We start from the raw sequence: 13058 nt of genomic DNA on the forward strand, positions 1-13058 counted from the left end.
TTTTCTCTAAATTGATAACCTGAAAGTTTGATTTGATTTAAAGAGGAAAATAACATCTTTTTGACTATTGTCCAATAAGTAAGTGTTTGCAAGTGCTTCTGAAAGATAGGATTTCCATACTTCTAGAGGGGCAAGGAATCATTAGGATAATCAGCATTGTACAAGGGAAATCATGTCTCACAAACTTGATTGAGTTTTTTTCTGAGGAAGTAACCAAGAAGATTGACGAGGCAGCCATTGTTGACTTGGACTTTAGTAAAGCATTTGACAAGGTTCCACATAGTAATTAGTAAGGTTCGATCACATGAGATACAAAGTGAGTTTGCAAAATTGGCTTGATGACAGGATGCAGAAAGTGATGATGGAGGGTTGTTTTTCAGACTGGAGACTTGTGACCAGTGATGTTCCACAGAGTTCACTGCTGGTCCACTGTTTACCATTTGTATGAACAATATAGATAAGCAAATAGAAAGTCACTAGATTGGTCGTATTGTAGACAGTGAAGCATGTTACTTAAGATTATAAAGAGATTTCGATCCATTGAGTCAATGGGCTGAAGAGTGGCATATTGGAATTTAGTTTAGATAAATGTGAGATATTGAATTTTGGTAAAATAAGCAAGGGTAGGACTTGTACAGTTCAAAGTAGAGCCTTGGGTGATGTTGTAGAACACAGACCTAGAGGTTCAGGAACATAATTCTTTAAAGTTTCCATCACATAAATAGGCGTTTACATGCTTGCCTTCATTGCTCCGACCTTTGAGTATAGGAATTGGAATGTTATGTTGAGGTTGTTGAGATATTGCTGAGGCCTGTTCCGGGGTACTGTGTCCAGTTCTGGTCACCCTGTTCTAAGAAGAATAGCAGTAAGTTGGAGAGAGTTCAGAAGAGATTTACCAGGACATTGTTAAGATTGGATTTTTAAGTTATAAGGAGAGACTGGATGGACTAAGACTTTTTTCACTGGACCGTAGGAATTTGAGAAGTGACCTTACAGAGGTTTATAAAATCATGAGATGATAGATAGAGGTGAATGGAAGATGTCTTTTCCCTCGTGTAGGGGATTTCAAATTAGGGAGCATATTTTCAAGTTGAGAGGAGGAAGAGTTTAAAAGATAGGGACTTTTCTTTTAACATAGAGAGTGGTTTGTGTGAGGAATGCACTTCCAGAGGAAAAGATGGTTATGGGTACAGTTTGAAGGAATATGGGCGAAGTGCTGGCAGAATGGGACTAGTTTAGTTTGTGATTATGGCAAGTTGGATTGGTTGAATTTCCATCTGTCTGACTCTATAACTTGCCTATATTAGGCAACAGCAACTCTCAAAATCAAACCTTGGCTCCAGATAGAATAGAATAATGCAAGTGGTGAGATTCTGCTGGTTGGGGCAGTTTGAGGCGACTCTTCAAATTACACTCAGGTTTTTGGGTGTTCAGGTCACAACAGTCGGCCATATTCGCGATTCCATTCAGCAGGTCATGACCAGCGCTGATTTCAGGATATTCCAAGCCCATATTTAATAGTTTATTTCAGTTGTGCCACATAAACAGGTGCAACAGTTAAAACAGTCTCACTTTGTCTTCATGACTTTGTTACTTCAATAATGTCAAATACAGTTTCTGCTTTATTTAATGATAGAATTTAAAATGGCACAGTCTCTGTCTATTGCTCATTTTTATACTATTAGACGGAGCAAAAGAGAGTGGGTTGTGGAAGAAGGAGAGGTCAAAAGCAAGACAATGCAGAAGGGAGCAGAGATTGAAGGAGGAGAAGAACAAAAGAAATTGCTCCTGCTCCCTCTGTACTTAGTAAATCTCTTGTATCTCCACTCTTCCCTTGTTCCTCATTCCTACACTGTTCTTCTGTGCTCCCACTACTCCACATCATCACTGCCTTGGATGCTGCAGGTTTTCCTCTTCTGCTGTCAAACACATCTAAGTCTACACACCCCATACTGATGCTGTCTGTTTGAAAGCCTCCATGGATGAAGAATGCTATTCCTACCCTAAAAATCTCTGTCAAACATTTACCAGGGGAACTGAGACAACAGCTGCAATTCATGAGGTTTTATTCAGATAAGACAATGACTGGTTTAAATTCCCATCAGATCTACCTAACAAAGTAATTCCTGTTTCATAGGTCAATTTCCCAAGCTTCAGGAAATTCATTGCTTCAGAAATATGTCAAGGAAGTTGCATTTTAATCAGTGTTCCACATGGTATAGAAAACGCTACTGCGCTCAAAGCTATATTTATATATGATATCTGATATCAATTTCATATGGCAAGATGGTGTCTTTGAAGGTATTTCTCAAAACATCTCGTTAATTCATAGAAAAATATTTAGTTTTGTTTGCAAGTTACTCTACAAGAAAAATATTTGTATAAATCCTGTTTGTTCTTTCTCATCTGTTCCAATTTTATCTGCTTCTCTATGCATTTTCCACATGTGACCTTTGAACCATTCAAGTCTTAGAGTACACATATTAGTTGTTCATCCAGTATCTGCTGTTGTTTCTCAGATGAATGGCATTGCTGAGGTGAGTGTTGTTGTTGCTGATCTGCAGTATTTTTTGGGAAATAATTGACCCCTGGGATTGATGGTGGTTCAGTTCTGCACTAGTTCTGTGCTGTCAAAAGCAGCATCTCCAATTGCACATAGATGTCTGTGGTTGCCAAAACAAGTCTGGTCATTCACTTTCAGTGTGTATGATCAAGGTGACAATGTTTCTACATAGTTGCCCAGTGAGCTCACTCTTATTGAATGTTTGCACCCTGGCCAGCGCAACTAGTGACGACAGCCTGCAGTCAGAAAAATGTTTTGAATTGGCTTGTGGTCAGATTCCACCAGAACCTTTGTTCTCCCAAATGGTGTTGGCTGAAAAGTTCACAAACCAAGACAAGGAGTTAGGTTTCTTTCTTAATCTGCATAGTTTTGTTCAGTTTGTTAATACTCTGGATACAAACACAGCGGGTTGTCCTCACTGCATGGGGGTTACTCCAAGTCCTGTTTCACTGACATCACACTGCAGGGTGACTCCATTGTTACATCATCATCCCTCAGCACTGGTGATGTCATCACTAGTTTGACGGGAGTGAAAGCTGCTGCTTGTTCTGTGTCCCAGTCCCACTGAACACCCTGCAGAATGAGAACTGCGTACAAGTTCACACACTCAGGACAGACTGATAAGAATGTGGTTGCATCGTTCTCTGTGTAGGTACATTGATGTTCCAGGAAGTCCAACAACTGTGTGAAGGATTTATTACAGATCTCATATTGCTAGGCTTCCTCCCCTGTGTCAGTGCATTGACGGATCAGGGCATAATTTGACAGTGGGAAAACCTCCCCACAAACATTGCACCTGATGAGCTCCAGTGTGATGCGAATTCTGTTTTTCCAGGTGGTCAGAAGCATTGCAAAACCTTCATTATAAACATCACACTTAAATGTTTACTCCCCAGTGTGGACTTTCTGGTGGAGGAGAAGGCTCCATGACCTTGAGAATGATTTGTCACACATCTCACACACGAATGGTTTCTCCCCTGTGTGAACACGTCGGTGAACGAGGAGAATTGATGACTGAGTGAACGATTTGTCACACACCTCACACTTAAATGGTTTTTCCCCTGTGTGAATACGTTGATGTGTACGGAGGTTCCCTGACCGTGAAAATGATTTGTGACACACCATACAGCTGAATGGTTTCTCCCCTGTGTGAATACGTTGGTGTTCACGGAGAGTTGATGACTGCGAGAATGACTTGTCACACACATCACATGTGAATGATTTTTTGCCCGTGTGACTAGGCCGATGATGCACCAGACCCGACAACTGTGTAAAGCTCTGGTTACATACTTCGCACGTGAATGGTTTCTCCCCTGTGTGAATGCGTTGATGATTACGAAGATTCTCTGTCCTTAAGAATGATTTGTCACACACCTTGCAACTAAATGGTCTCTCCCCTGTGTGAATGCGTCTGTGTGTGTGGAGATTCTCTGACTGTGAAAATGATTTGTCACACACCTCACACGTGAATGGTCTTTCCCCTGTGTGAATGCGTCGGTGTTTACGCAGTTCCCCTAATGTCGAGAATGCTTTATCACACACCTCACATCTGAATGGCTTTTCTCCGGTGTGAATGCGTTGGTGCACAAGGAGGCTGGATGACTGTGAAAAGGATTTCTCACAAACCTCACATCTGAATGGTTTCTCCCCTCTGTGAATGGGCCGGTGATTCAGCAGGCCCGATAATTGTGTGAAGCTTTTGTTACACACCTCACATTTGAAAGGTTTCTCCCCCGTGTGAATACGTTGGTGATTTGTGAGTGTCAATGACCTTGCAAAAGCTCGGTTGCACACCACGCACTTGAATGGTTTCTCTTTCATGTAACCGCCCTTGCATTAACAGTTTTACAGCAAATGTACCTTGTCTGTGCGCAGACCTCAGAAGCCCTTCTCACAGACCTTTGACTTGAACAGCCTCACACCTGTAGCAGTGAGTCAGTGATTCATGATGTGCTAAAGCCCTCCTGATCCAACCAATTTCCAGATGATGGTTTCAGAGCCACCCTTCTCTGTGTTGAGTAATGCTGTGAAGGGATGAGATGTCTTCTCACAGTTGTACAACTGTTCTTTGGCTGATGGTCAGATCTATCTGTGGTCTCTATCCTCTCTGTACTGCACGCTGCAGTACGGTGCAATCCTTCTGTAAAACAAGAAAATATGAATTGCTCTGACTCTCTCTCCTCTTTTGCTGAAGGGGCTGACTGCTCAGTTCCTTCTGCTCAAAAACGTCCACTTTTAGAGAATGTTGGGGTCACTAGCTTGGTCAGCATTTGTGCCCAACCCTAACCCCTGCCCTTGGTGATGATCTACATTTTTGAACCGCAACAGTTCACTGGGTCACTGGTACAGGTACATCCACTGGCTGTTAGGAAGGAAGTTCCAGCATTTTGCCACAGTGACCATGAAGGAATGTCCATGTCATCACAAAGACTTGGTTGAGAGAGGGACAGGACTGACTGCTCAATGTTCCAGGGTTTCACTGTTTTAGACAAGAGCTGTGGCCCCAACACAGAGCCATGCGGTACACCATTAGTAACTGAACTCCAGGATGAACATTTCCCATCAACCACCACCCTCTGTATTCATACAGCTAATCAATTTCTGATCCATACTGCTAAATCACCCTCAAACACATGCCTCTGTATTTTCTGCAATAGCCCACTGTGGATAACCTTATCAAATGGTTTACTGAAATCCATATATACCACATCAACTGCTTTACCCTCATCCACCTGTCTGGACACCTTCTCAAAGAACTCAATAAGGTTTGTGAGACGTGACCTCCCTTCACAAAACCATGTTGACTTTCCCTAATCAAATTATTCCTTTCTAGATGATTTTAAATCATATCTCTTACATCTGCGTTAGTACGTTTGCAGACAATACAAAGATCAGTGGAGTTGTGGATACTGTAAGCGAAAGTGAGTACTGCAGATGCTGGAGATTAGAGTCAAGACTGTGGTGCTGGAAAAGCACAGCAGGCCAGGCAGCATCCGAGGAACAGGAAAATAGATGTTTTGGGCAAAAGCCCTTCATCAGGAATGTGGGTACAATCTCGCAGATTGTTAAAGGATACAGTGGGATAGAGATCAGTAGCATATATGGGAGGAGATATGGCAGATGGAGTTTAGTACGTGTAAGTGTGAGGTGCTGTGCTTTGGAAGATCAAATGTTAAGGAAAAGTGTAAGTTTAATGGCAGTACTCTGAATAGCACTGATGTACAGAAGGATCTTGGGGTTCAAGTCCATAGCTACCTGAAAATGGCCTGGTGAAAGGGCAAGGCTCAAAGGAGATGTTGAAGGGCAAGTTTGTTTTTTTACACAGACAGTGGTCAGAGTGTGGAACGCACTGCCAGGAGTGGTAGTGGAGGCAGATACTATCAGGGTATTTAAGAGTCTTTTAGATATGCCAGGAATGGAGGGATACAGACTAAGGCAGGCAGAAGGGATTAGTTCAATTTGACATCTTATTCGGCACAATATCTTGGAATCCTGTGCTGTACAGTTCTATGTTCTATGGTCTGTCAGAATGTAAGTTCCCTCTTGAAGAACGTACAAGGGGTGATATTCCCACTTAGCTGCTGCCCTTGTTTGAAGCAGAGATTTACAGCATGGAAAAAGGCTCGTCAGCCCACTCTGTCCCTGCGAGTCAGTAAGTGACCATCTAAAATGCTGTGATCCCTTTTTGCAGCACTTTGCCAATGGCCTTCATGCTATGACATTTGAAATGTTGATCTAAATACGTTTTCAATGTTGTGAGATTCCCATTTCCACCATCCTTTCATTAATGAGTTCCAGGTATCCTCTACTTTCCGAGTTAAATTTTCTCTCCTCCTCAAATATCCCTAAACATGGTGATCCAAACTTTGAATGTATGCCTGTGGTTATGGAGCCCTCTAGAATGGTAAAAAGTTTCTACCTATCAACTGGATCTATGCTCCTCAAAATAATACACTGCTCAATCAGGTTCGCCCTTAGCCTCTTGACTCTTGAAAAAAACATTGGGTCATTGGGTCATAGAGATGTACTGCATGGAAACAGACCCTTCCATCCAGCTCATCCATGCCGACCAGATATCCCAATCTAATCTAGGCCCACCTGCCAGCACCCAGCCCATATCCCTCCAAACCCTTCCTAATCATATACCCACCAAGATGCCTTTTAAATGTTGCAATTGTACCAGCCTCCACCACTTCCTCTGGCAGCTTATTCCATACACGTACCATCCTCTCCATGAAAAGGTTGCCCTTTAGCTCTGTTTTATATCTTTCCCCTCTCACCTGAAACCTATGCCCTCTAGTTCTGGACACCCACCCCCACTCCAGGGAAAAGCCTTTGTCTATTGATCCTATCCATGCCCCTCACGGTTTTAAAAACCTCTATAAGGTCACCCCTCAGCCTCCAGGGAAAGTAGCCCTAGCCTATTCAACCTCTCCCTATAGCTCAATTCCTCCAACCTTGGCAAAATTCTTGTCAATTTTTTCTAAAGCTTTTCAAGTTTCACAACATCCTTCCGATTGGAAGGAGACGAGAATTGCCTCCTGTGAAGCACTTCTGTAATGCTTCTCCTGGAATTTATACAGGAAAGCCACACACACAGACCAAGTCCTGAACTATGAAAGCAACCACCCCAACACACACAAAAGAAGTTGCATCAAGACACTGTTCAAAAGGGTCATAACACACTGCAGCACACCAGAACTGAAAAAAGAGGAAGAAAAACACCTATGCAATGTATTCGCCAAAAACGGATACTCCCGCAATTTCATCAACAGATGCCTAAGGAAAAGGCAACGGAATGAGGACATGCCACAACCCAAAGGACTAGCCACACTACCATACATCAAGAACATTTCTGAACTGACAGCCAGACTACTACGACCACTCGGACTCATAACAGCACACAAACCAACAGCCACTCTCAGACAACATCTCACCAGGACAAAGGACCCGATACCCAGCATGAGCAAAACCAATGTAGTGTACAAAATCCCATGCAAGGACTGCACAAAACACTACATAGGACAAACAGGAAGACAGCTAACGATCCGCCTCCACGAACACCAACTAGCCACGAAACGACACAACCAGCTATCCTTAGTAGCCACACACGCAATGACAAGCAACATGAATTCGATTGGGACAACACCACTATTATAGGACAAGCCAAACAGAGAACAGCCAGGGAATTCCTAGAGGCATGGCACTCATCCACTGATACTATCAATAAACACATCAACCTGGACCCAATATACCGGCCACTGCAGCGGACAGCTGGAACTGACAACCGGAAGCGGCAGAGACAAACCACTATAAATGCTGGAGGAAACATCACAGAAGCGCTTCACAGGAGGCTCCCAAGCACTGAGGATGTCACCTAGACAGGGGGTGAAATGTCTGCAACACAAATTCCCAAGTCGGCGAACAGAACCACAACATCCTTGTAAATCTTTTCTGAACCCTTTCAAGTTTCACAACATCCTTCCTTCATAGGGAGATTAGAATTGCACAAGATATTCCAAAGGTGGCCTAACCAACCTCCTGTACAGCCACAACATGACCTCCCAACTCCTATACTCAACACTCTGACCAATAAAGGAAAGCACATTAAACACCTTCTTCACTATACTATCTACTTGAGACTCCACTTTCAAGAAACTATGAACTTGCACTCCAAGGTCTCTTTGTTCAGCAACAATTCCAGAACATTACTATTAAACCAACAGGTCCTGCTCTGATTTGCCTTTCCGAAACATAGCTCCTCACATTTATCTCAGTTAAACTCTATCTGCCAGTCCTTGGCCTGTTGGCTCATCTGATCAAGATTCTGTTGGACTCTGAGGTAACCTTCTTCGCTGTCCACTACACCTCCAATTTTTGGTGTCATCTGCAATCTTAGTAACTATAGCTCCTATGTTCACATCCAAATCATTTATATAAATGAGAAAAAGCAATGAACCCAGCACTGAGAGTTGTGGCACACCACTAGGCATAGGCCTCCAGTCTGAAAAGCAACCCTCCGCCAGCACCATCCTCTGTCTTCTACCTTCAAGCCAGTTCTGTATCCAAATGGCTAGTTTTCCCTATATTCTGTAAAATTTAACCTTGCCAACTAGTGTCCCAAGGGGAACCTTTTCGAATGTCTTACTGAAGTCCATATAGATCATGCCCACTGCTCTGCCCTCATCAATCCTCCTTGTTACTTCTTTGAAAAACTCAATCGTATTCGAGAGACATGATTGCCTATGCACAAAGCCATGTTGACTATCCCTAATCAGTTCTTCCCTATCCAAATACATGTAAATCCTGTCCCTCAGATTTCCTCCAACAACTGCCCACCACTGATGTCAGGCCCACTGGTCTACAGTTCCCTGGCTTTTCCTTACCATCTATCTTAAATAGAGGCACCATGTCAACCAACCTCCAGTCTTCTGGCACCTCATCTATGACTATCAATGATCCAAATATCTCAGCAAGGGGTCCAGCAATCACTTCCCTCGCTGCCCAGAGTTCCAGGCGACACCTGATCAGGTCCTGCAGCTTTATCCACCTTTATATGTTTGAAGACATTCAGCACCTCCAGCCATTCACCCATTGAGTCTGCACCGCCATTCGATCATGGCTGATATGCTCCTCACCCCTGTTTTCCTGCCTTCTCCCCATAACCCCAACTTCTCCTCAAATTTAACTCCTCCCAGATGTTACCACACTTTGGGGTAATGAATCCCGCAGACTCACAACCCTTTGGGTGTAATAGTTTCTCCTCAACTCTATTTTAAATTTTCTACCCCTTACCCTAAGACTATGACCTCTTATCCTGGAATGCCCCACAACAGGAAGCATCCGCTCCATGTCTGTTTTATCCATACCTTTTCTCATCTTGAATCCCTCAATTTGATTTTCCATCATTTATTTAAATTCCAGAGAATATCCGCTGAAACTTTTCAATCTCTCTTCATACGACAAACTCCTCATCTCTGGGATCAAGCTGGTGAATTTCCTCTGAACTGCCTCCAATGTCACTACATCTTTCCTCAAATAATAGTACTAAAACTGTGCACAATACTCCAGGTTCAATCTCACCAATGCCTTGTATAGTTGAAACAATACTTCCTTACCTTTACATTCTATTTCTTAGCTATAAAAGTCAACATTCTACTTTCTTTCTTATCTGCTGTGGCTGCATGCTAGTCTTCTGTGACAGAAATAGTTAAACAGCAAAGGTTCAAATAGATGTGGCCTCCCAGATATCATTAAACTATCATGAACCGGTCCAAAAAATAATCCAAAAGACTTGTTCTGTTGCTCCAGATATATCTATATTGGCTTTGACAGACAACTATCAGACAGCCACCTACTCTGCCCTTCCCCTTCCACAATGTGTTCACTAAGTCACAGCACAGGGTAATAACCAGCTTCCATTACATACACACACAACACGAAAATAGAAAATTAGTTAGAATCCTCAGACACTCTGCACCTCCCAGATAATGACACCTCACCATCTCATATTCAGAAATGAGCCATCAACAAAACTCAGCCTGGAAATCAGAGGGAAATGCTTCCAATAAACACACTCAATATCCAACACACAGCTCCAGTCACACAGTTCAGCACAAAGCACCGAGTAAACAGCTCTCTCAGCTGGATCTTCTCACACAGCATAAGGGACATTTCCACCCCTGATTACCCACAGGATAGTCAGACTGCCTGAAGATTGGTGTGGATATTATGGGATACAATTTGTATAAAAGCTGCTCCTTCACTCACCATCTCCTCACTTGGTTTTCAGTCCCTATAGGAAGTGAACCAGCTCTGGAAGAGGAAGAGGAGACAATGGGCAGAGTGGGTGGGCTCTCTGATTGACGTCTCTCACAGTCAATCCAAATATTTCTGGAGCAACATGAGTTTCCCGAAACTTGGGGAACTGACCGGGGAAATGGAGGTGACTTTGAGCAGCTTATCAGGTGGGAATTTAAACTTGTCACTGTCCCATCTGAATAAAACCTCACTTATTGCAGCTGCTGTCTCAGTTCCCCTGGTAAATGTTTGACAGAGATTTCTTGTGTAGAAATAACGCTGTTCACCTTCAGAGGTTTCAAGCTGACGACTTCATTGATTTCCAGTTTCCCTGCTCGCCAGAATAAAACGCAAGAATTGCGGATGCTGTAAATCAGAAATAAAAACACAAGTTGCTGGAAAAGCTCAGCAGATTTGACAGCACCTCTGTAGAGAAATCAGCGTTAACGTTTCGGGTCCGGTGACCGTTTTACCCCTGTTGGGCATGTTCAGGCCACCTTTCCCATTATAGTTTTGTGCCAGACGGGATGAACTTCAGGTGCTCTTTAAACGTTTGCCACTCTTGTCCACAGTCATCCTTTTGTGTACCTCCCCTTTGAGTTTAGAAAAAAAAAGGGGGAGGGGTGAATCTCGTTGAAACCTATAAAACTCGAACAGATCTAGAATGCAGAAATGTTCCCGATGACCAGAGGTCACTATTTAAGAATATGGGTGCGCTATTTGGGATTGATTAGATTAAATTCCCTACCGTGTAGAAACAGGCCCTTCAGCCCAAACTGACCCTTCCAAAGAGTAACCCACCCAGACCCATTTCCCCTCTAACTAATGCACCTAATTTATGATTAGATGAGATTACTTACAGTGTGGAAACAGGCCCTTCGGCCCAACAAGTCCACACCGACCCACCGAAGCGCAACCCACCCATACCCCTAACCTAATACTACGGGCAATTTAGCATGGCCAATTCACCTGACCCGCACACCTTTGTGACTGTGGGAGGAAACCGGAGCACCCGGAGGAAACCCACGCAGACACGGGGAGAACGTGTAAACTCCACACAGTCAGTCGCCTGAGTCGAGAATTGAACCCGGGTCTCAGGCGCTGTGAGGCAGCAGTGCTAACCACTGTGCCACCCAATACTACGGGTAATTTAGCATGACCAATTCACCTAACGTGCACATCTTTGTGCCTGTGGGAGGAAACCCACACAGACACGGGGAGGATGTGCAAACTCCACACAGTCAGCCGAGGCTGGAATCAAACCTGGGACCCTGGTTGCTGTGAGGCAGCAGTGCTAACCACTGAGCCACCGTGCTGCACTGAAGAAATTTCTTCACTCAAAGAGTGGTGAGTCTGTGGAATTCTCTGTCACAGAAAGCAGTTGAGTCTGACACAATGAATGTTTTCAAGAACGAGGTTGAATTAATTCTTGGGACAAGGACGATTTTTGAATATGAGGCAAAAGTGAGAACACATTGTTGAGTGGTGTGACCAGATTGAATCGTGAAGCAAACTTTCCAGACCAAATAACCTACTCCTTCCCTTGTTTTCTGTGTGACAGTTAATCATGGCCACCTCATCTGCGTACCATCACCGTTTATTCAGATTAGGAATCCTCATCTTCATCTTAATGACAAATTCTATTACATTATGGTTACTGTTCCCCAAGGAATCTTGCAGCTACATTGCTATATTTTCCTTTCTCTTTACATATTTCCCAGTCCAGGATGGCCTGTTACTGTGTTCATTCATCAACATATTAATGCAGAAAACCATCCCATGCACTCCAGGGATTGCTCCTCTACTGTATTGTTACAGAGTTGATTTTCCCAATCTATGTGTAGATTAAAGTCACCCGTAATTACAGTTCCACGTGTCTCTAATTTCCTATTTAATGCCTTCCTCAACATCACCACTGCAGTTTTGGAGTCAACATACAACCTCCACTATTGTTTTGTGCCCCTTGGTGTTTCTATGCTGTACACACACAGATTCCAATTCACCAGAGGTAATATCCTTCCTCACTATTGTGATAATGTCCTCTTTAAACAGCAATGCTACTACACCTCTTTTTCCTTTTTCTCTGCTTATCCTGAAAACCAATTCTGCCTGAATATTCAGCTCCCATCAGTGATCACATGCAATGATCACATGCAATTTGGGTGGCATGGTGACACAGTGGTTAGCACTGCTGCCTCACAGCGCCAGAGACCTGGGTTCAATTCCCGCCTCAGGTGACTGACTGTGGAGTTTGCACGTTCTCCCTGTGTCTGCGTGGGTTTCCTCCCACAGTCCAAAGATGTGCGGGTCAGGTGAATTGGCCATGCTATATTGCCCGTAGTGTTAGGTAAGGGGTAAATGTAGGGGTATGGGTGGGTTGCGCTTTGGTGGGTCGGTGTGGACTTGTTGGGCCGAAGGGCCTGTTTCCACACTGTAAGTAATCTCATCTAATCATAAATTAGGTGCATTAGTTAGAGGGGAAATGGGTCTGGGTGGGTTACTCTTTGGAAGGGTCAGTTTGGGCCGAAGGACCTGTTTCCACACTGTAAGTAATCTAATCTAATCTCCATTAACTGAACCATATTGTATTGTTTACATCTATTTGCACGGCTAATTCATCCAGTTTGTCGCAAATACTCACCTCACTAAGACTCAAGGCGATTAGTCTTGTCTTTATAATTTTTACTCCCGTCGA

The 13058-nt window shown here is 43.5% G+C and overlaps 1 protein-coding gene across 1 annotated transcript; it reads right to left on the minus strand.

Annotated features, from left to right (window-relative positions):
- Nucleotides 1-1284: 1284 nt before the first annotated feature.
- Nucleotides 1285-10359, minus strand: LOC132832490 (zinc finger protein 271-like). Its single transcript, XM_060850543.1, has 2 exons — nt 10334-10359; nt 1285-4703 (listed from the first exon to the last, which is right to left on the minus strand). Exon 2 carries the CDS (start codon nt 4382-4384, stop codon nt 3449-3451), a length of 936 nt encoding a protein of 311 aa, XP_060706526.1. The 5' UTR covers nt 4385-4703; nt 10334-10359; the 3' UTR covers nt 1285-3448.
- Between the last annotated feature and the right edge of the window lie 2699 nt (nt 10360-13058).

Source organism: Hemiscyllium ocellatum, chromosome 35 (assembly GCF_020745735.1).
Source record: "Hemiscyllium ocellatum isolate sHemOce1 chromosome 35, sHemOce1.pat.X.cur, whole genome shotgun sequence".
Classification (NCBI taxonomy): domain Eukaryota; kingdom Metazoa; phylum Chordata; class Chondrichthyes; order Orectolobiformes; family Hemiscylliidae; genus Hemiscyllium; species Hemiscyllium ocellatum.

Bases quoted from the DNA above. Each gene is read 5' to 3' on its own strand.
- LOC132832490 (XM_060850543.1), bottom strand. From the start codon at position 4,384: ATGAAAGAGAAACCATTCAAGTGCGTGGTGTGCAACCGAGCTTTTGCA.